The sequence below is a fragment of the Ixodes scapularis genome, unplaced genomic scaffold (assembly GCF_016920785.2).
Source record: "Ixodes scapularis isolate PalLabHiFi unplaced genomic scaffold, ASM1692078v2 PGA_scaffold11__112_contigs__length_91849675, whole genome shotgun sequence".
In the NCBI taxonomy this organism is placed as follows: Eukaryota; Metazoa; Arthropoda; class Arachnida; order Ixodida; family Ixodidae; genus Ixodes; species Ixodes scapularis.
Genome location: NW_024609837.1, coordinates 54,371,154 through 54,390,731, shown reverse-complemented (window position 1 = coordinate 54,390,731; position 19,578 = coordinate 54,371,154). Strand labels below are relative to the sequence as shown.

The following is a 19,578-nucleotide window of genomic DNA, read 5'->3' as shown; positions in this document are numbered from 1 at the left end:
CGTTTTGATACCTCCGATGCCCCCGATAACGATATATGATGAATGCGCAAAAGCGGCGGCAGCGCATCGGGTATCGTTATCGGAGTCATCGGACCGATCTACTAAAATTCTCCATTGTCGAAATCGCGAAGCTGTAGAAGTCGTCATACATCTAGCCAAAACTAGAATAAGAATTGATTTATGTACATCTTACCATACCGGCATACATTGTCAGACATTGTTGTAACAGTAAGGTGATAATTAAATAATAAATAAGGTTTGACTCGATACTCTTCTTCCTTTGGTTCTGAACAGGTCGAGCCTCGGTTGAGGCGTTGGTGACTAAAAAAACAGTTTCTAGGATATAAATATGAGTAATCGAAAAAAAGGACATTCATAGCAACAATTAATTAGAACGTCGGTTAAAACAAGGAAATGTAAACGCACGTTTGTCGTGTGTACCTTTCTTGGTGCCGTTCAAAAACGCACGGAGCACGAACCGACTGCCGTTTACTCCGGTGTTTTCCAAATAGACGTCCGCTGGTGCCACGGGCAGCGAAGGGCAGAGTACTAAGTAAGCCGCGCTATGGCCCCACTCACGAATTTCACTCTCCCCTCATGCTCAGAATATTAAGTCTACGTCAGCCACCATCCACTGCTTGAGATAGGATGCGTCCTACTGGGGTCAAAACAGGAAGAAGAAAGGAAGACTATTACCATTTTCGAAGTGCTCGCCAAAAGCTGACTCACGGTGTTCTCGGGCCCTTAAAAAATGAGCCAGATTTGTGCAAGGGCGGCCCCAAAGCCGAAAATCGGATGAGGGCGAAGTGTACCAAAAGACACGCAAAGCCTTTTGTGTCATGTGTCTCGAGTGTGGTGTACAAGATACCCCTGTCATCTGGTAAATTCTACATAGGCCAGACAGGGAGGTGCCTTAACGATAGGCTCCGGGAGCATGCTTACTCGCTGAGAGTGAGGGCCACGATGGGGGGTCTCCTACCTTTGCATTGCAGAGACTGCACGTGTCAGCCGGCCTTTGACGAGGTGACGGTTGAAGGGAGGAATAGAGAGAGGGTCACTTGCAAAATTATTGAGGCTTTTTATATTCCGTGCTCAGAAGAAAGATGTGTGAATGAGCCGTCGGTTGGCCTTGTGTGATAAAGAGCTGTCCTTTTTGCGCCAGACGATGACTGGCATAAGTTGTGTCTAGTGAACCTATTTTGATGACTCGTACCTTTTGTGTGGCGTATTGTTTGATCACACACTGTGTTATCTGGTACTGACGTATGTTTTCTTTTCCTTTTCAAATAAAGCATTTCAGTTGCGAGTACAGCTGTTGTCCTGTCGTGTCTTTTCCTTTTTCGTCCTCGATTTTGAAGCTGTTACACCCACCCATGTCAAACTTTTACCAACTCGCCCAGTTTAACACCTTGTTCACCACCGATACCATGGATTGACTAAGCAATAGTTAGCCGTTGAAGAGAGAAGTGGCGGCTAAATTGAAACAGCCACCGTTGTGTCCCGAACGCACATTTATGATCATAACTTAGCTTTTAGATAGCGAGGTATCTTGACCCGATGATGCGCTCATAAATTTGAAACGTGTCATTTTAGCTTGACGCAGCTTATTTCAAAACCTGTCTCGTGTCTGTTGCCTTCGCGGAACGGGTATATATGCAATGAAAATAAAAATAATGCTTTTTATTACCAAATTCCGGTTCTATTTTGAACCCCCTCGTATTCCCTATTAAAGGATCTGTAGAACACGTGAAATATTCTAGTTAAAGCATATGATACTCATCAGACACTCCATTCCTGGATAAATTAAAACTTGGATTAGTGATTTTAATAAACACTCTGAGCACACGAGGAGGCGGCCGTATGCTCAACGCATCCAAAGCCCCACAAAGCTCTCCGTAACCAAGCGCAAATAACAATAACGCATGCCTAATGCAAGCAATGACACATTCTGTGTTTCCGGGTTTACCAGAAAGATCGACACAAGTTTTTTTTTTCTACGTATTAGTACTATTTTACGTGCAGCACATCAGATCGTCATAATGCAGTGCGACAACAAGGAAGGGGCCAGAAATGTTTAGAACGGTATATTGTGCATAAAAATACTGCAGTAAAGTGGAGATTTGGGCCAGTTGGTTCATTGCAAGCAAAAAGCGCCGAAAAAATACAGGGACACAGACGAAGGGAAACAGGACAAGGCGCTCCTTGTCTTGTTTTCTTCGTCTGTGTCCCTGTATTTTTTCGGCGCTTTTTGCTTAAAAATACTGGAGTATAGAGGTCACCAACGAAAGGAAAATAAACGCAATGAACTAGCACGTGGAGCAGCACGTAACGTGGCAATTTATTTATTTATAGTGCTCGCTTCGTTGAGGCTGCAGCTGAAGTGGTACACACACACACACAAATACAAAAGCAAAAAAAAGTTTCATTACACAAAATGAGTCCGTTGAATCTTGCGATGAGAAAGCCAGAAGTCTGCAATGTCGATGCATGTCCCGCAGGAAGGCACGCGTTGGTGTTGGAATAAATACGAAGCAGGTTGATAACCGGAGGGGCGACTCGGGCGCGCACCACCCAGATGACACAAGGAGGCGGTCCTTGGGCAGTCCAGAAGGCGTCTCCTTCCCCTTTGCGGAGGCCTTCAGAGCCGGGACACCAGGGAGCCGGTCTCCTGAATGCCGAACCGGTGCACGGTCGTGAGCCACGGCTCGTCTCTGTCCAGGTCGATGGGCTGCTGCATGGTGCGCTCCACGTAGTCCACGCTGCCCATCGAGTCCACCAGGATCACGGTGTGCGTCCTGCGGGGACAGGACTGGGCATTGGGCTTCCCTCGGAACCGACCAGAAACACACACTGCCGACACCTATTGGGCAGCCACTTCAGCATGCATCATTCTTCACCGCGTGCTTGAAAGAGTTCTGACAGTGCGCAGGGTTTCGTGCTTTAGGGCTCTATTCTTCTTAAAATTTAGGAGTTTTTTTTTTCTTTGCAGATTTTTAAAGGTTATTATCGGTGTCGGGCAATACATCTATGCTCGTCGGGCGTTATGTTAAAATAGGAGACGGGAATATGGCTTCTCCATGGAACATGCGCGCCACCCCCATACTTGGAAAACATGTCTATACGACGAGGAAGCGAGAAACAAGATGCATCGTTGTCCCGCTCAACGCAAGCTGAAGATTTTCTTCCCTTAATACTACAACGAAATTTCGGCGCTCATTTTTTGGTCTATATGTGTTCAAAAAAGCAGTATCACATCAAACATACCAATATCTTGTTAAAAAAAATCACGAAAAGGAATTTTAAAACGAATTAAACGATTAGCAAAGAGCTCCTGGTGGATGTCGCTAACGCCTCGCTTGTAATGCCCGTCTAGGAACCTTGACAGTTAGTGACGGAGGTTGTCTCGTCTCCGGCCACGACGAGAGAAGAGGGGCAGGAGGAACTCCCCTCTTCCCGAGAATGCCTCTTGTGTGTCGCAGAAGTCGCTATTGTCCCCCTACAAGATTACAGAGGATTAACCCGTCACTCAAAATTCGTGCAAAAGCAGCCGCTTCGGTGGCTGGAACGACTAGGCCATCCTTTCGACGTCAGCCTCGCCGTAGCTTTGCTCGTCTTGAGATGACTTACGTCACGATTGCGTTGGATGTCACGTGGTCTCTGCTGGGCCTTCTCCGAGCGCTTGCCAGAGTGGGCCGTTTAGAACGAAAAATACAGCCACCAGGCTCAAAATACAAACGTGCGATTGTCATTTACGGATATTGTGGATCATATTCAACCTATTTTTGAACACGACGGGAATATTTTAAATTTCGTTGAAGTATCCCTTTAAAGCGTGGGTTTTTGCGGGACAGCTTCGATTCGGGCATTTTTGGTTTTTCCAAATTTTGACATATTTGGCTGGTGTGTTAGATCCTCGGGGTTTATCGATATTTCTCGAAAACAAAGAGCGACCATTTCTTCTGTATAGTGCATAGACTTGATATCGCGCACACTGCAAAACCATTAGTCTAGTTCAGGACCTTTCAAGTGCTCACACTGGTGCCACCTGGTTTCAACACTGCGCAACGCGCCGTAGTGGAACGCAAGGAGTCGTAGCGCCGTCGGTCATTATCAAACGGAAATGGGTGAACCAGCCTTAAAAGGGAAACAGAATCAGTTTTGTATTTGAGAAGAAAACACTTAAATCGTCTTCATTTGACCTCCAGGACCAGGAATATCAAAATCATAGTTTAAATTAATGTAGCGAATAGCCACACGAGCGCTTTCCAAATAGCGCCGAAGCCCTTCCTTCCCGGTGCGTTCGGTGACAGGAGGGAATTCTTAACGTTTCCACACCTTCCGCAAACCTTACCCGAGCAGTCAAAAACATTGAAAGCGTTTTCTTACGAGCGGCACGCGCGAGGCAGTTGAAATAAAATTGACTGTTGGGCGAACTGTTGGCTATTCATGACAAAATTTTAGCGCCAAAGACGAGAACAGGAAGCAACTCTGGGAAATGACAGAGCCTTATTCACAACTGATTATTCACTGCTTGTATCACAAAAGAGGTGAACAAAGTCAACTAATTGAGTAGATGCGATGAATTAATGAAAAAAGAAAAAAAAAAAGAAGGAAAGTTTAAGTTTAAAAAGTAAAGGTTGAAAGTTGAAACTAGTGTCACTAAATAAGTTACGCTTCAGAGTAACGATACTTGGCCATATTGTGGCTTAAAATCATGGTTTCCAGTTATCTGAAGCTTTATTTGAAATCAATGGAAACGCTTTTCCGCCCTCCACAAATGTTTAAACAATTCGCGACAAAGCAAAGCAATATTACACGAGTTTCCTAACACCGAATCTAATGCTGAGGAAGTCCCACTTTTGAATAATGACGATCGGCAGTTGCGTCTGCTCTGCACAAGCACCAAAATGGCGGCGAACATTGTCGGGGAACGGAGTGCTGATACTTTAAGCGCAGCTCACTTAATGGCTTTAGTTGAAACCTCTGGGTATGACATAACACCGAGTGGTTGGTTTTTCATTTTTTCTTTTTGCGTCTAATTATATGTGCGGGTAAAATGCTCGGGATATTCAAATTCACGGGACAAAAATTCCTTAGGATTCTCCTCTAACTCGTTTCTCTCAAAAACCTGTTGAGTTCCCCTTTAAGCTCTAGTACAACGTACATAGGTCACTAGTGACACCCTAGGAAAGTGGCAAGTCACGTAGAGAAGTAAATGGCAGTGTATAAGAGAGGGCGGGCACAGGCTAAGAAACATCGGTTCCTGAACCTTCGCTGGGTTCGTTACCTTCCTCCGGGCTTTGACTGCGCGTGCACCGAAGTTTTATTAAAAGCAGGAAGCTGGTGCTCGAGGCATCTACTGGGTTCTTAACCTCTCACCGAGTGCCCACACACAACAGCAAACAAGTGGTGGCGCCTAGAGGTCATACTTGGAAACGTCTGTTGGTGGAGACGTCAGGGATACGGAGTTTTCGCGCTACAAACGACTAGGTTAGAATTGGATGGCAACAGCTAAAATGGCGGACGTTATTCGGGTACCTGGATCCGTAGTACTCGTCCTCGACCCTCACGAAGACGGAGCTGAGGCCTCGAAGCGACTCTTCGGACCGCCCTTCTGCGTCCTTCAGGAGCTGCGCGTCTGGGAAGTACCTGGAAACAAAGATGGCAGCCACCTTTAAAGCAGGCGAGGATAATGAGGACAAATGTTCTGCCCTACGGCCTTGTGAGCGTTTGACTCAGACCCTCACTGCTTGAACACTGAGCGGAAAGATTGCGCTTTGTCTTTAGGTAGCGTTGGAAAATGTAGCCCCTTTTAATCTAGGAGACTTTAACAGGGCATGCCCTAGGTACATTCCAACGTTAGCACATTCTGAATAGAGTAGTAGATGGCGGAACCAGAGTACCGCATTCCTCTTCGTGGCTTCCACCGCCAATTTATCATTAGCGGAGAAGGGGAAGGTGGAGTTTCCCCGCAGCGCTGCACAGCACTGCTGGTAAACAACCGCCATGCAGATTACCAAGCTTTTTCTTTGCGTTAGCCAAATCTGGATTTCTCACTGAGCTTTGTCGAGCAGGAAGCTTATCGAACCAATGAGCGTTAAGAATTCCTGTTAAATAGTGTGTGATTTGTTTGATTTTAAACGGTGAGCAATGTCTTGAAGCGCGTATCAACAAGCAGACGACTACGCAGCGTATTCGCTTCGGAGAAAGAGGGTTACCGCCGGCACACCGCCGAACCAACGTTGACCAAGATCTCGCGCCACCGCGTCCCTTGAAAGACAACGGTCGCATCCCGGCAGTGGCGTAGCATGGAATTATTTTCGGGGGGGGGGGGGGGGGGGGGGGGGGGGGGGGGGGAGCGAGGTTGCTTTATCTTCGAGTGCACCGTAGTCGATATAATGTAAAGTTTACAAGAACAAACACGGCCGGCCCCCCCCCGCCCCCCTCCCTTCCGGGCTGGCTGAAACAGTGTGGTAATCATCCAATATGCGTCTTCCTTTACTAAAAAAAAAAAAAAAAAAAAAAAAAGAAACACAGTTACGATTTTGCAGGAGACCACCTCAACGTAGCAAGAGCTCCAGGAGGAACAGCTGGGAGTACACCCAGTACATCTAGTCAGCAGGGGACCCAGTTAGGAAGATCAACGAGGCAGTGGAGACCTCGAGTCGTCCTGACTTATGACGAAAACTTCAACCAGATAATCTAAGTCTCGTTTTTTTTTTGTGTGTGTGTGTGTGAATTTCCTTTTGCATGTCAGTGTTTTTTTGCCATTAATTATATTTGCTCCTGTATGTATATCGTTTTTGTTTAAAGACCCCAGGCTAGCAGTTGTACTGCACTGGCTAAATTGCTCATCTACAGCGTGTGACTCGTCGCAACTTTAATGGCAGACCAACTACACGCTGTATAAATATCCCCACAACCCCAACTTAAAGAAGGGAAGATGTAATATACAGAAGTCTGCATACCTTGGGCATTGGCCAGGCCCAGTGACGTGGCACCAATAAAATCAGACCTGCTGCTGCAGTGATACTGAACGGTCATGTTTAGGCTCATCTGATACAGTCACGGAGCTCACGATGGATGAGTACGAGGTGGAGGACGCGTCGCCAGAAAGCCAAAAAGGTACACGTCCGCCTGCGCCCCCCGAGCAGACACCCCCAACGCCGTCAACGTCGCAGGCCTGGCGGCTTTGCACGACGGGCGATCAAGGCGCCACCGAACAACGGTGACCGCCAAGCCAGAAGCAACGCCGCGAACCGTCATGAAGATAACCCTGATGTCAAGGTGGACGACGGCAAGGACAACACCGAGGAGATGGGAGTGTTCTGGCAGTTCCAACAAGCGAACCCTGCCTACGACGCAGGGTGCGAGCGGCGAGAGAAAATGTCCCAAAACGTAAGGTGGAGTGGAGCTCACGGTATCTCCCAAGAGACTCCGACCGATCTCTAAACCCCGCATTGAGCCGACTGACCCTCGGTCAAAAGACTCTCGGTGATGGGCTGCCAGGACAGACCACTAGTAGGCTTCCAAGAAAATGTAAAAGGCAAGTGATTACAACAAACGTTTAGAGAGCTTATGGGGACCACGACTGTATGGGAAATATCTAACAGACACAATTTCAATCCACTGCAATGTTTTTTCACGGTATAAATTCACGTTTTTGGATCTTTAAATGTCCGTGGTCTGAATGCAAGAAAAATAAAAACATCGGTTATCAAGACTACAAGGACCAGATTTTTTAGTCGTATAAGAGACTAAAATAGCACAAGATGAGAATATACCCGCTGCTTTGCAACCTTGTTACGTGATAACGTTAAGGAGCTCGTGTCGTAAAAAAGCCGATGTCGGTGGTGTGACTTGAAATTCCAGGATTGGTCGATAGGGTCATGACGTCACAGCCACATGACCTCGCGCGTGAATTAAAAAAAAAAAAACGCTCACGTCAAACGTGATGTCATGCGTAGAATGAAAGTGTATAAAAAACATGACATATAATCAGAATAATAGATCGCCGCATGTTTCAAATGATTTCCCTTTATAAAGTAATTCATTTTAAAGAAAAATTTGAAGATTTTGAGGCATTATTCGAACTCGCGACTCTTTCTTTGGGAGCCAGATACGCTACAAAAGTCTAGACTGGTGCTTCTGGGCTGCCGCCACAACATAGGCCATATCTAAACAAAGAAATAACCACAAGCATTTCGTTTCCGTACCCAATTTATACGTAAATAGAGGAGTGTGATGTAAATTTTGTTGCGTGTGCTCGCGCACACCGGCGGCTGCTGGCTCGTGGAAAGATATCGTGCGCCACTTGTTATAGACACTAACATCTTTGGTTCAATATCCCTTTAATACAGCCGGAAGTTATTCAGCCCAAATCGGTGTGCGGTGTCTGAGCTGTAGATGAGCGATTTAGCCAGTGCACTACAATTGCTAGCCTGGTATCTTTAACGTGCATCACGCAGTAATGATACGCGGCCACGCTTTGGTACGATACTCATCCATATCAAAACGGGCTAGGTTGGGGATTGATCCCAGGATCCCTGGGATCTGCGGGTGACTGATCAGTGTAGCAGAAGCTACAAGTTCGAGCCGCGGGCCTCTCCCAAGCACGCGAGATCATGTAGTGCATCCATCGTTCGGAGCAACACGTTGGTGCTTGTAGCTTCGACCTCGGCTCCGCATAAAGTGAAAAAAAAAAAAAAACATATTTACAGAGCAGGGCACAGGTGCGTGAGCCTAGATCTGTCGAAGACTTTTGTTTGTACAAGATTTCTCGCATAGAATGCGCTTTTCCAGGTCACGCTCTATAGGGTGTCTCCATCTGCCGGCCGCTTCCGCTGACAGAGTGGAGACATAATGGAGCTAATGGAGCGCCACAATATGGCACCTAAGGTCAGTATTAGCTCCTCATTGGGTGTGTATCCTGTAGAGTGTGTGTGACAAAGTCGTGGTGCAAAAACGTCGCGTTTAACGAAAATTCTGGAAAGATGGACGCAATATGAAGCTGGTGAAAGCATAGCAAAGTTCGCCACAAAATGGCGGGTGTCTCCACCCTAAGTGAACCACACGACCGCACGCAGTGAATTCCTCGCAGCGGAGTAATAGAGTGTTGCATACACTCATTGATCACTAACACGTGGAGTTTAGCAAGCACGATCACGGATGGCGCCACTGCGTAGAGAAAAAAAATGGTGTTTAAAAGAGGATAGTTTCGAAGCGAAAACTTCCGCAATTACTTTCGTAAGGACGATACATTAAGGAAATCGTTTAACAGATATAGATTCACAAATACATTTTACACTGCCAGGCGGTATAACAATTTGTATATATTATCCTTTAAATTATTTTCTGGGGCGCTTGAAAGTGGAAGCTAAAAAAAAAAATAGTCTTTCTTTTCGGAATTCTAAGCCCCGTAAAAAAATAATGAACGCAAAATCGAAAATAGTAACTCTGCGAAGCTGTTATACTTATTTTAGTATATTACGCATACAAACACTCCGACGCCAATAGGTACAGTAGTTGCTGGGAATAAGGATAAGAATTTTCCATAGGAAATGCATGGTCTCTTCTACCGTGATTTCCTCTTTGGCGTCAATATGAACGTTTTAAGTGAACATAATTTCTAAATAAGTACATGATATTCAACCTAGAGCGGCAAATTTATTTTCCAGAACTTTTTTGTTTGTGGTTTCTAATCGTGAAAACGCTATGACACCGAAACCGAAATGAACTTGCAACTTGACTTGTCCTGCGTCTTGTCGTGGCATAAGATGTTGTATAAAGACCAGCACTCGGGCATCTTGACCTTGTTTACCCAGCGTCAGAAGCAGTCTCAAGGCTGTCGCAATCGTCCAAAGGAAACAATAGACTGTGATTCATCGAGCAATGACCGGCAAATGTTTTAAGATTTTCAGCACACGATTTCGGACGATTCACCGTTTGCATTCGATTCGCGGCCATAACCTCCGAGCGGCCACCCGACGGCTGCATTGCATTCGCGATCCGGCGACATGTGAACCCAGATGCCGGTTCAGAAGTGTGCTATGGAAGGTTTTGTTTGCTAGCACAGGGCGAACTGTTTGCTAGCGCGAAGAGAACGCTGGGTGCCTGCGTTCACGTCGGACTGCTCGGACCCATTTCCGTCGCAGTGACTTCTTCGTCGGACACCGAGGAGATGTCCCACTGTCCTATCTACTGGCGGTGTTGCTGCATACCACAGAAGAACACCAATGCTCTCCGCCCTCCATCGCACGCCGTAAATAGTTTAAACTAGACACATTTTGTAAGACCATAGAGGCTCACAATCTTTTCGACGCGCAACCCTACTTGTTTACGGATTGGTGGTGTTTGAATCAAACGTCTCGAATAAAAGTTGGTCAGCATTGTCCAAGGTGCCTCAGGTACGCACTTCACTTATAACAGGGAGTTCCGTAGGTCGTTTCTGCCGACCCGCAACGCTCTGTGGAATCCTATCAAAGAGACCGGGAACTCTGCAGGCAAGGATTGCGACGAGCATACGCTATAGCTGCGTGTTCTCTGCGGATAGCGTAGAGGAGGGGGAAAGTGGAGGGGGAATTGTTTACGATAACTCTCTAATATAAAACAGCCAAACTCCTCCCAGTGTTTCTTTGTGAACAAGAAATCTAAAGTCTTTGTCCTCGTACTCTGTGCTGTTCCGCATCATGGCGAGCAGTTCGTCAACCAGGGCCTGTTTCCGGCTCGTCTTGCCGAACCGCCTGACGATGTCGCTGAACTGACGCCGGGACTCCACCACCTTCCGCCAGGGGCGCAGCGGGTTGCTGTTCCCGAAGGCGTGGAAACCTGCAGGCGGTGAATTGCAAAATGGTAGCCATCATCAGAGACTTCAAAACAACCAACCCCCCCCCCCCCCCCCCCCCCCCCCCATTTTGTTTTATGCTCCCCCGCCTGCGGTATGAAGCAGCATTTGAACAGTTGTGAGACAGCACGAGCTCAGCTGCAGTGCACTCACTAAGGTAATTTTAGACTCTTAAGTGCGTAAAATTTCTATTTTAAAGACTTACACAAATGGCTATACCCTTTCGTACCCATTCTGAGTGATACACCAATTTTATATTACAATAGGGGTCTGTCTCATGGAACACATTTCATATATTGAATGATGTTGAAAAGGGTATGGAAACGTGTCTTATACAGTAAAGTGAAGCGAAAACACTTTTTGAAGAGTGTTCGCCCTTTAAAAACAATTTTCGCGGAGGTGGTTTTAGCGATTATATTACATAACGTTTGCTTCTATCATTAGTTTTTACTTGGAGATGCTTTTTTGGAGTTAGATATATTGCGTGAAATATTGACAAGAACGAAGCAACCTGCTGTAACCTTCGTAATTGCGGAGGAGATCACCTGTCAGAAACTGTCTTTGAATTGTCGAGCGTATAAGGCCCTGGAGCAGTCATGAGGGTGATGATTCCTATCCCGTGCACGATTTACTGTGGCTATACAGGTTCTTAATTTCCTTTCGTTCTCAATCACGCGGGTTTTATGTCTTGTATGCGGGACGAAAAAGTGTTAATACATTTAAACGTGGAATATGCGAGAAAATATAGGTGAGGCAAAACAAGAATCTGTGACAATCACGCATTTTTTGGGAATACCTTTCAGCGGCGTAAAGAGATCAAAACGATGTTTAAACGCATACCAGAAGTGACGTCATTCAAGGTGGCTGCGCCCTTGTGAAAAAATGTGTATATTGGCCGTTTCTGGGCATGTGAAAACTGCATGCGGTGCTTGTTGCTTCTGAACTTGCTGCGCGTAAGCAAAAAGTCGTAGAGGACCGCTAAAATTGCCGGCATACGTATTCGCCGGTGTTCCCCAGCTGTGTTCCCCAACCAACCTCATACGTCGTACAAAATATAGTCTGCGAAAATCGGTCACGGCGACATCCGTGGTTTGAATGCAGCGTACCGAGTTTCTCCTTGAACTCGTTGGCATGTTGCATTCAAAGCACGGATCTCATGGTGACTTGCGTTCGAATCTGTTTGCCGACTGCCCTTTGTATAATGTATATGGAGTCGAATCTCTTTGCGAAGCAGCGAAACAGCGATCGTCCTCTGTCGTGTGTTCCTTCTCCTAGTCTTCGTTGTTACGCGCAGTTACACCTACAGCATGTGAGACTGTCCATTGTATGGTGCATAAGCAGCGTGACCCCGGCTTTAGGATGCAAGCCCTGGGGCAAGCTGATTGACATCCTTAAGGGTATATCCCTTTCTAGTATGCAACTAGGTTTGGAAAACCCTCGCAGCACATGGCCGACAGAACCCCTATAAAAACTGTCAGCCTTTCCACTCTGATGAATAAGGAAGACCAGCGAAGCTGTACAATGGTGGGAATGAAGCAATGGCCTGACGCAAGTCGGCAAGCCACAGTGGAAAGGCTCGAAAGGTTGCCGCCATCTATGAGCAACGGCGGCAGCCAGACAACCGGTCAGCCGGTTGTCTGGTTGCCGTCGTCACTTATGGATGGCGATAGCTGTCCAGAGCTTTGTGTCATCAGGTCATTTGAGGACGGACACGATCCTGGGAAAACTAGCCCTTAACAGCTCCGTTGCAAAAGGTTTGAAATGACAAACACGCCTCTTCCGCCAGTTGTGTTTTACTGCAAGTTAGCATTGCGGAAGGAATATTTTGCGACTGTCGACCCTATCATGAGTGAAATGCTACGGCGGCATTCGCAACTTTCACAACCTATAGGGGGCGCACTGGTGCCTATCAAAAAGGCTGTCATCTGGATGATCGTGGTAGAACAGCGGTACGAGGTTGGGTCTGCGACGTGTGAGTAATTTTAGTTTTGCTATATACGAGCAGTATCAGAGCCTTACGTTATTTTTTCACGCCAGGAAGGTGTAGGCAAGCCCGCTTATTAAGAGGCCAATCATCCACGAGCTAGAGAGCGCGATTCTCACACCGCGGTACCACTATCGCTGAAAGTTGCGAATGAACAGTCCGGCAATTCGCAGATTATAAAACTGGAAAGGGCACCTCGACTAGCACCGCAGGGTTGAGATAGTTCGCAACAGATGACCTAAAAAAGACCCTAATTGTGCGTGCGGGTGACTTTTTCTGTGCCGAAGCTCGGCGCGGCTTTTACCTTTTCCAGCTTTTTCTATGCAGCTACAGGCGCAATCAAAAACAAGAGCATAACCTCCTTGACCAAGTAGTTAAATTTACCGACCCCTTACAGTTTCTGAGGCTGTCGCTTGGGGGAGCGCTCGCTTAGCATTAGATAGAGTTCATGTATAGGCTCCCTACGGGAGCCAGAGTTGCGCGTTCATGCATGGCATGTAGATACAGCTCCTCACGTGACTGAATTCGGCGAATAGCAGCGCCGCGCGTTCGAGGCGCGCGGCGCGCTCAAAAGCCGGGGAACGTACGCCGGGGCGCGTGCAACGTCTACTTTGCTGCACGACACTTGATACGGCTCCTCACGTGATCGGACCTCGGCGAATAGCGGCGAGGGCGGCACGCGGCACGTAGAATCAAACGCGCAACTCTGATTCCTGTAGAGAGCCTATACAGGAACTCTAGCATTATACAAAATAAAAATAAACTTCTGCAACCGCACGAGTCAGGGGAGGCGAACAAATTTCCTTCTTATTTCGCGCATTAAAAAAAAAATACACGAAGCATCGGGGTCTGTGGGTATACATCAACTCGCTCGCAAGATTTTTGTTTCTTCCATCAAGTTCTTTTGTGTATATATTTTAAATGAGTTTTAGATAAAATTGTCTCTGTATAGTGCATCGTGTCGTTTGAACTATATAATTATCTTTGCGTACTTGCTAATTTTCCCCAGCGAATATGTAAAATGATCAAACGTGATTTTCTGGAAACTGAGCTTAGCCTCGCTGGACGACATTATCCTTTTCCTCACTCTTCCCTTACTCGCAGATCCCACAGTAGGCGTCAAATCCAAACCAACACTTTCCCGACGCCCCTCTACTACTCCCGCGGTCCGCCTCAGTACCCGCACTGCGGCGATTGTCCCACCCTTCTCCACATAGTCTGGCAATGCCATTTCCTCTGTCTCGCCTCTTCCCAACCCCTCCCCCACCTTCTGGGAGGAGCGGCTGACCGATGACACGGTCACCGGCCAGCAATGGCTGGTGCACCATGCCGTGCCGGTGACCGTAACGTATGGGGCTCCAGACTATAGGGGCTCCAATTGAGGGTACTATAACCGATTACTGCAATGAAGTTTATTCACTCATTCAACTAAGTTTACAATGCTGATTGTTTTCATTGTACGACTTTTGATATTGCCAGATATTGCCGCGACACCTTTGCTTATCAAGCAGGAAAAATATGGCCGTGCTTGCTAAATGACAGCTTCGGGTGAATAAAATGCGCCAAGAGAAAATATTTTGTAAAATTGTAATAAAATAAGAGCAATCGGCTCCAGTTATTGTAGTAAATTATTAAAGTGGGCTAGTTGGATCAGCATAAAAAGCACAGTTCGTGTGTTTCTAAACAAGAAGGCTCGATGTACACCAAAGCACTTCTTATGAGTTGTGAATGCGAAAGCATGCACGTCATTCTTTCGCTCCCTTATTTCGTCTGCAGCGCCCTCTCCTTGCCGCTCTGACCTTGGACGTTTCGTGTTACCCTCGCGCTGATGGACACGCAGCGCCATGGGGTGGCGGCCGTTGAATCTAACCCGCAGCGGCCAATGGGAGCCTCGTCGACGCGCGCTAGCAAATAGGTCCGAAGCCGAAATCCATCAGCTTTACTCCACTCCTTTGGGATCGGAGAAACTAGGTGTCGTTTGACTAGGCTTTTCGCGTGGTTTCATAGCTGGGAGCTGGCTTCACGTGGAGAAAGGATTTAAGATTCCGCTTGGCGCGGCTTCAAAGCTGATGACGTCGGCTCTCTCCATGGGACAGTTACTGCTTTCGCATTAAAATATTGTGGTTTGGCTTCAGTACCAACATCAACTTCCGCGGAGTCTCCGATCATCATGCTGACCTACGGGAGCTAGGCCACGACGACGTCTCGTACGGAAGAACCTTGTCGCATATCAAAACTTTGAGAGCGTGGAAGGCTTTTAGACCGAAGCCCCTACTTCAAGACATTTGCACGTCTGTGCGGCCGTGTGTCTTGGCATAAATTAAACCCACTAAATTTATAAGGTAAATTTAATTGGTGTATAATTTCGTTCCAATTCAGGACTTGGCATGTGACCGGACGTCACGAGACGTGCTCACGTGAGGTCACGTAAGCTGACGCCGCGTGGGGTCACTTCACGTAACGCCCATGTATGTGCAACTTTTCGCTTTCCGAAGCGACTGTGACATGACTTCTAAAGAAATTCTCACCCCTGCCTAGCGGCGAAATTGATGTAATTTCTATCGATTAAGATCCGCCTTGATCTCAGTTGTCTGCTGCCACACAGGGACATTCAATGGCGGCTACAAGTGACATTTGACGCTAACTGTGTCAAATGTCACTGCAAATATCGACGGCAGGGGCGCAGTGAAGAACAGCGCTTGAAATTGTATCGACACAAAGGGGCACATACATTTTTAGTAATACGCAATCGTGCATATATATATATATATATATATATATATATATATTTTGGTATTTAAAGGTACTACATCGCAGAATTTTATAAACGAATTTTGTGCTTCAGAATGAAAAGTGTAAAAGAAGTCATTCTTCACTTATCGGGTTCTTATTCGTCGTTCTGACAATTCTCGATGCCACAGTCACCAGTTGATTTCAGATTCGAGGCCAAATGGTATTAGATTCGGAGTCAGCACTAATAAAAGCAACGGATATCATCCACAATAAAAAGACAAAAAACAAAAAAAAAAACAGAAAAAAAAGAAACACATAAATATAGGCGCTTTACACACGCGCCAAATTACAGCAGCCATTGATGACCTTCAGTTGTCTTTCCCAGATGCCAAGCAACTAAAGCGGGCGTTGACGAGCCTGCACAAAGGTCAGTGCTGTGGAGAAAGACACAGCAGGACCTATAAGGGCAATAACCTGCCCAGCTGTGGTAATGACCAAGTGAAGTAATTGTAATAAAAGGTAACAAAAACTGAAGGTCGCTTATGGCGGCACCCATGCACAGCTGCTGCAAAGCGTCTTATATGACCCTTAAGCTGAGACTAGAAGCTCCGCCTTCAGCGCGAGATCTCTGGCTTCCGCACTGCTTTGGTTGCGCGTGTCTACACGTTCACACTTGTGTTCGCAAGGGAAGAAAGCTCGCCCTGAAGGCTGAGCTTCTATTCTAAGAGGAAGACAATACTGAAGCAAACAATTTAGTGTCTATAATAAGTGGCGCAAGTTCTTTCCACGAGCCAGCAGCCGCCGGTGTGCGCGAGCACACGCAACGAAATTCAATCAATCTTTATTTGGCCTTTTAGCCAACGGTGCCCCATACAAAAAGCTGCCAAAGGCAGTTTGACGGGGTCTGGGGCCCGTTTGGAGATTGGCAGCAGGACTAACTTTCCAAAAAAAAAAAAAAAAAATAAAACACGCTAAAATATTTTTATACAAAATACCAAAATCAAAATACCAATATTTATCAAAAATACTAAGGTCGCGCACAAACCAGAAAAATATACGCACAGCTTCTGTTCATAATATCTACAAAATATAGCACTTTCTAAAAAAGAAATACGGTTAGCTAGAAGCAACATATCAACAACAAAAAAAAGCGTACGCAGCCATTTTTCACATCACACAGAAAAAAAACCTTTTTAACAAGAATAGATATACCACACAATAAAATTATTTCAAATTTATTTAAACACAATGTCCGGCAGGACTATAAGAAGTACATCATTGACGTCATAATCCCCCATTCGCGCTTAAGATGAAATGGAGGACAAAGATATGCTTTTCATCACCACAAGTGAAAGCTTTGTGCTTGTTATACCAATTAATTGCTTACCTTTTACACCAGACCCCACTGTGGAGATGAAAAGCTTGTCCTCCTTTTCGCTGGAGCCCACACATTTCACTGACATATTAAGCGTGAACGGGGGGATCGGTGGAAGAGTGGGCTAGCGTAGAGCCACTAAATCCTTATTTAGTGGCACTAGGTTAGCACACACCAGCTCGGAGCACGTTAAACGAAAGCTCGCGCTGCAGAACCCAGGATCCTGGGTTCAATTCCCGCCCCTCTGCCGTTTCGATCTGGATGAGCATCGTATCGGCGTGCGGTCGTGTATCGCTACTGCGTGGTGCACGTTAAACACCCCAGGCTAGCGGTTGTATTGCACTGGCTAAATTTCTCATCTATAGCTGGGAGACTCGTCGCCCGTTGAAGGCAGACCAAGTTCTAGGCTGTATAAACATACACACAACCCAATTTGTTTTCTGCTTAATTTAGCGTGAATGGGGGACCGTGACGTTGATTTCGTTGCGTGTGCTGGCGCATACCGGCGGCTGCTGGCTCGTGGAAAGATCGTGCGCCACATATTATAGACACTAACATGTTTAATTCAGCATCTTTTTAAGGGTGAACGGAGTATACATTTAAATATTCTTGAAGAGATTGTCAGCTACTAAGCTATGTTTTTTTTTTTATTGAGCACGGTACCCAAACAGTTTACTATATTAAATATTCTAATCACACTTGTGGAGTTAAGTTGCATTAAAACAAATGCGCGTGGCAGGGATTAGGATTCTTGTCATTCGTAAGCGGAACGACATTCGCTGGACATATCACATTAAGTTTGCCGCTTGGGTAAACTATCGTATACACTGCGGTCCACGCATTACAGGACATTGGAGATTGCTGTCAATTTTATCTATTGATTTCGCCTACGCATACTTGGCACAGCTTTTCAAGCCTGCAACGATAAACCATGATGGCGGCAGTGATATTTGGTGAGTCTGGTACATTCGTGCCTTGTATGTTGCAGTTGCTCTGCTCGTACATCAACAAATACATACCTGAGGCAAGTTCAAAGCGTCTTTGCTCTAAGGCATCTTCGAACACATCCGCAGAGAGTTACTGTATGACTAATTTGACATAGAATAAAAAAGAAGGAAAGCAAAGGACAGCTAGAACACAGTCTTCTACTTGTTTCACAATAACTGCTTTTGTGATGTCTAACCAGCTAAGCCAGTTGTCGGTATCCGGCTGCCGGCGAGGCCATATGATACGGGCCCCTGGCACGCATACACACACAATCTCTCGGGGTTCGCAGCAGCTCACTGTGAGTCATATCGTTTATGTTCAGAAGCTGATCACCTCTTCGGTTTTTCATCCAGCCCGCTTCGTCTCTGTTTCGCGGCGATTTGGCGCTGCAGCGAAAAGGTTGCCGACCCGTGAACTAGGCCATCAACTTTAAACGAAGAAACACACATTCAGACAGCGTCTGCAGAAACAAATAAAACTACAGGAAGCCTTACCGGGTTGTAAGGGCACGGGTGGCGCGTCTAGGGCGTTGGTGTAGCAAGTCGCTTCAATGTCTTGCCTGGACGGTCTGTGAGAGGAGGATTCAATGAGCAGATGTTATGATGCAATCACTTTCCAGTCGCGTTATGCCTGGTTCACATGGTGCGATTTCACTTCCGAGTTCGCAGTTAGACGTGGCTTGTGCGGAAAAACAAAACAAAAAACATGTAAACAAATATGACGCAGCGAGAAAACAAGAAAGGCTATCACATTTATAACCCGAAACACCATGCCCAGGAGCGGCTCCTTTCACTCATCTTTTTCACCACTTTCAGTTTTCTTTACGAACTTCGGCGTCAAAGGTAATTCACAATCCGAATTAAAGCGAGTTTTAAAAGTCCCACAAAATACGTTTTTGTACTCACTGGGATAAACTTTCACGTTAAAATTTGCAAAAGATGACTTCCACCCTTAGTGCTCGGCCAGAGGAACTGGAAGCGGGGAGGGGTCGTTTTGGGATGCGCTTCTGCATTCCTTAAAGCCCTTTCCCTACCATGGACGACATGAGTTGGTCCACACTGTTTGTACCGCTCGCCCCGAAGACGAGCTGGGCTCGTCCACGTTGATTCGGGCTCCAATACGCTACCATAGACGAACTGGGCTAGTCCACGTGTTTCTAGTGAGCTTTGCCGTGGATAGATGGCGCTGCACGGAAAATAAAAACCTGGTAAATTTTTGAATTATGCAGAAAATTGTTCCAACGCAGGCAACAGGGGATTTAAAAATGGCGACATCAACTTCTGGTCGCTGCGTTCGTAGCGATGATCTTGCCTCAAAATTGAGGCAAAAACGAAGATATTGTGACGTCTCTTTAGATTCGGAAGTCGAGGAAATGAATCTTTCATCGAACAGCGATAGAAATGCAAGTGAGTTATTGGATTTGAGCTGAGACGACTCCGATTTTAAGGAGGACATCGTGTCGGCGTGTCGGCATGGACTAGAATCAATCTAGAAAATCCCTATTCAGCCCCTCCACGTTTTGCGTTCACTTTGCGTGCAATGTGCTGTGAACTGTCTGCAGTACTGGTACGCCCGGCCCGAACGTTCATGTGCAAGGTGATGTGAACTGTTCGCGGTAATGCAGTGAAGCGGAACTTTAGTCCCTTTTTCTTTTGC

The 19,578-nt window shown here is 46.3% G+C and overlaps 1 protein-coding gene across 1 annotated transcript in view; it reads right to left on the bottom strand.

The window, feature by feature from the left end:
* Nucleotides 1–2,307: 2,307 nt before the first annotated feature.
* LOC8040971 (transport and Golgi organization protein 2 homolog) overlaps nt 2,308–19,578 on the bottom strand; it is a 107,168-nt gene continuing 89,897 nt past the window's right edge. Inside the window, exons 4-7 of the mRNA XM_040205527.3 lie at nt 18,417–18,490; nt 10,671–10,827; nt 5,539–5,649; nt 2,308–2,795 (exon numbers count right to left, since the gene is read on the bottom strand). Coding sequence (XP_040061461.1) covers nt 2,639–2,795; nt 5,539–5,649; nt 10,671–10,827; nt 18,417–18,490 — 499 coding nt within the window. The 3' untranslated portion in view covers nt 2,308–2,638. The remainder of the gene's footprint in view (nt 2,796–5,538; nt 5,650–10,670; nt 10,828–18,416; nt 18,491–19,578) is intronic.